General features: G+C 49.1%; 1 protein-coding gene across 1 annotated transcript; it reads left to right on the forward strand.

Moving 5' to 3' along the window:
- Positions 1–2,615: 2,615 nt before the first annotated feature.
- Positions 2,616–3,501, forward strand: PHACADRAFT_202018 (uncharacterized protein; the record flags this gene model as incomplete). Its single annotated transcript, XM_007402288.1, has 3 exons — positions 2,616–2,756; positions 3,065–3,128; positions 3,182–3,501. The coding sequence occupies 3 exons, from the start codon at positions 2,616–2,618 to the stop codon at positions 3,499–3,501; spliced, it is 525 nt and encodes a 174-aa protein (XP_007402350.1).
- Positions 3,502–4,253: the final 752 nt, after the last annotated feature.

Consider the following 4,253-nt stretch of genomic DNA (forward strand, 5'->3'; position numbering starts at 1 on the left):
AAGTAGGAGGACGTTGGCGTTCGGGACCTCCGAGAGCTTTGATGCAAGCACGCATCCCGCTGTTCCACCTAGCATATACATGCGTCAGAGCACATCGTGGGTGGTGCACTCTAGCAAAACACTTACCGCCACTGATGATGTAGTCAAACGTCTTGAACGCTACACTTCCTGGTGTATGGCTTGGGTATCCGCTGGAGAATGGCCGCATTTTTCTGTAGCTACGAGAGAACTGGAAGTGAGCGCGATATCGCTGTCCTGCATCATTTTATCATGTCAGACGGGTGATGTGCGCATCATACATAGTCGAACGCTAACCAATGCTGCAGGTTTAGTAACGTGGCTCATTTCGGAAGCCGGTGACGCTTCATCGACGGGTTACTGTAGATTTTCGACCTGAGCAGCGATCATGATTCACACAGTGGTATACGAAGTATGTGGTATCCCGATGGCGCGTTCTTTCGACTATGATCATGGCCTCCCTGTGTATGAGGAAGAGGCATGAGCAGGAATTTGGTTACAGGAGCAGATACAAACATATAGGCGAATGATTCGAAGCGTTTTTGGACCCTGAAGAACCACCCATGGATGAGGACGACCGGGGAGACGAGGTCCACAAGTAACACACCAGTGGATGTCTCGTCAAAGGGGGGCTGGAGTATAACTCCCGACCACCGATTATGGTTTTGGCACGGACAGTGATTGAGGGTGAGGGAAAACTGGTAGGTTTAGGGCTTGGCAGGTAGAGTCTATTGACTGGCTCGCTGCTCATGTGGGGCCAGGGCCATCTGGTGCATTTCTGCGAATTTCTCACACCCGCAGGTTTTAAGCTTACCGGCACGAACACATATTTATTGACCGTAGCACAGACCCCATTTAACGTTAACAGTAGTCTGCAGGCCTTTATAAACAAGCGGAGAACAAAACATGAATGACAGGCACAGGCCACAGGGGCCCCGGGCCGCCATCCGCGCCTACCTCCTCCGGGACGCCCAAACGGAACCAGGGCGCCTAGTTCAGATAAAGACGTGATATAAGTACTCCCACACTGGGTGGTAAGCGCACTTTTTTCCGGCATAAAATTAGCCAAAAACTGATCCAACAAGGCCCCAACTTTATCCGGTTTTCACCTGAAAAAAACTGAAGGCAAAACTCATTTTTCTGCCAGTTTTACTGTGTTTTAGACCCTTTTGGCTGGTTTTGCACCGGTTTCTCCTCAATTTGCATTGGCGTAGAATCGAGGAATAACAGGGCCTTGTTTAGCCACTTTTGTCTGAGTTTTCTTGAGAAAAAAACTGCGCTTACCACCCTGTGATATGTGCTCTGGCCAAGCCAAAGTTTGCAAGACGCACGCTAAGAGCCCAAATTGTGTCCTTCAACTCGCAGGTGTTATGATGGGCATGGTGGCGTGGGATATCATTTCCTTTTTCGTCTCTGACTCTAGTTTAGTAGTACTGCCTTCGTCGACTCATAGAGCGCAGCTTCACTGACTCACCCGCAGTCCCTTTGACTAGTAGACTAGTCCTTAGGTTAGGCTGAGCAGTAGTATAAATACCCTGCGCATGTACAGTAGCACCCCAGCTTTCAGCTCTTTCGTATATTCACGTTTCTTTATTCTGCTCTAACCTCATCTGCGGATAAGGCGATCAGACAAGCTTCAGGCTTGCTAAGAAACCTCTGTCATAACAGCAGGAGTTGGGCTCTACCCGAGCAGAACTGGCGAGCGAGTGTGGCGAGCAAGAAGCTCTAAGACCCAGTCACTCGCCAGTGCGCCTTTCCTCCTTCCCTTCCCTTCCTTCTCTCGAATTTTGCCCTGAGATTCAGTTGCCCTGGGCGACTCCCCTCCGCAGCTCTCTTCCCTCTCCGCTTATCGGAACTGTCAAGCTTTTCACAAAGTTTGTTTGGCAGCCGGCGGCATTCAACAACTATCTAACTCATCACTCATTCCAGCTCGATTGGTGGGGTCGAGCATAACGCATGATGCATGATCATGATATGTGATCATGAGCACAGAAGTTTACTTCCGGTCCATCCGTACCAATAGGACAGATGATCAAGGAGGGCACGAAGGCAAAACGTCCCCTTCCCGGGAAACTACGTGCGATGTCTCGCGGAATGGGGACTTAGTCTCCCAGCCCAGCCTGGGCCGCTGTGCGGTCCCGGGCACGGTGCATGTGTAAGTGTGCGATGCGCACCAATTAATTGATTCTGAGCACGCCGGAGGACGCCCCTTGGAATGTGATCGAATCGGCGCAAAGTACATATGAGCTATGCCTTCGGCAGAACGCTTTCACACAGGCGACCGCTCACCCCGAGTCTTTACGCCTTTGGCTTCTCCGTTTGTCTATTTTGTCTCTTCTTCGAGGTTCCAACTATGGATCTGTCTGCTTACTGTTGCCTCTCTTTGGTCATCTACGCCATAACTTGCGCATTTCGCAAGTGTATGTACACTGAGCGATGTGTGAGTTGATCTATGATTTTTGCTTTGCCAGGCTACCATGCAAAATTACTATTGACCACTCTGTAGCTCCAAAGCATACCAACCGTCGGGCCGTCTCTTCCCATTCTCTCTTGGTATGGCGCAATCCGCTTTCTACTACAAGCAAACAAAGTCCTCCATGAAGGATACACGAAGGTATGCACCGACTTACAATGCGCTTGCTGATATCAAGTTCTCAGCTATCGTCCAACAGTACAAAGGCGGTTGTTTCAAGATTGCGCAGTTCAACCGCTGGCTTGTCATTGTTATGATGGGCATGGTGGCGTGGGATATCATTTCCTTTTTCATCTCTGACTCTAGTTTAGTAGTACTGCCTTCGTCGACTCATAGAGCGCAGCTTCACTGACTCACCCGCAGTCCCTTTGACTAGTAGACTAGTCCTTAGGTTAGGCTGAGCAGTAGTATAAATACCCCGCGCATGTACAGTAGCACCCCAGCTTTCAGCTCTTTCGTATATTCACGTTTCTTTATTCTGCTCTAACCTCATCTGCAGATAAGGCGATCAGACAAGCTTCAGGCTTGCTAAGAAACCTCTGTCATAACATTAGCTGAAAGCTTCTCAACAAGGCGGACCTAAGACAGGTCTACGCCACGAAGAATAGTCAAGACGACTACTCCACAAGCAACTGGGGTGAACGACTGCGCCACAGCAGCACACAGACATAACCTTAGGCCTGACAATAGGCACGACTACCACCGATACGACGAAGGACATTGGAGATGTTGTTTTCAACAACTTTGCCCCAACCGATACTACGCATATCAAGGAACAGTACGAGTACCACAAGGACTCATCCTCTGCGACCCAGCACAAGAAGAATTCATTCGAGAAAGGAACAGGCTTAACGAAGAAGCCAGGCTTAGAGAAGAACAAGCCCAACAAGCAACTCAACTATTCGCTAGCGTACCACCGTCCAGACCACAGACACCACACCCATACGATCAATCTCGCAGACATAGCCGAGCACCCAGCAGGGCAGAAACCTCTACCTCTATCGAAGTAGACGATGAAACACCCGAAGCACAAGGGTCACTTCAGGTACCAGAAATCAGACTCGAACCATTCGATATCCCCTTTCCAGATCTCGACGTACCCATCCCACCTGAACGACAGGAAGAAATATACGAAGTTACCAGACAACTTCAGACACCCTCCACAATGGCAGACACAAACACTCTCATGCGAGAAATGATCGAGGCACTTCAAAAAGCAAACGAACATGCCTCTACTCCGAAGCCCCAGAAATTCGATGGCACGCAGGGAATTCAGGACTTCCTGAAAGACTGCGACATCTACTTTAAAGGCAAAGACACAACCAAGGATGCAAAGAAAATTCTCTTTGTACTTAACAACACTGAGAAGAAGCCACACGACTGGTGTCGCACTAAATTTGACGAATACGAAGCCAGCACAACTTGGCCCACATGGACCAAATTCAAGGAAGATTTCGCTAAAGCCTTTCAGAAAGTGGATAGCGAAGTCGACGCCATTGTAAAACTCGACAGAATAATGCAGTCAGACTTCGACTCAGTCAATGACTACAACGTCGAATTTAACCGACTTGTCAAGGAAGCCAAGTACAACAACCCGAGCACAGACACCTACCTCCAACGTACCTATACAGGAGGACTCAAATCCGTCCTTGCAAAGACTCTCATCCAACGAGAAAAGAAGCCAACCACACTCCAAGGATGGCAAGAAGAAGCACTCAAGCTGGACAACGCAGAAATAGAATGGGACAAGCTCAGACGAGAA

Source organism: Phanerochaete carnosa (assembly GCF_000300595.1).
Source record: "Phanerochaete carnosa HHB-10118-sp unplaced genomic scaffold PHACAscaffold_86, whole genome shotgun sequence".
NCBI classification, from domain to species: Eukaryota; Fungi; Basidiomycota; class Agaricomycetes; order Polyporales; family Phanerochaetaceae; genus Phanerochaete; species Phanerochaete carnosa.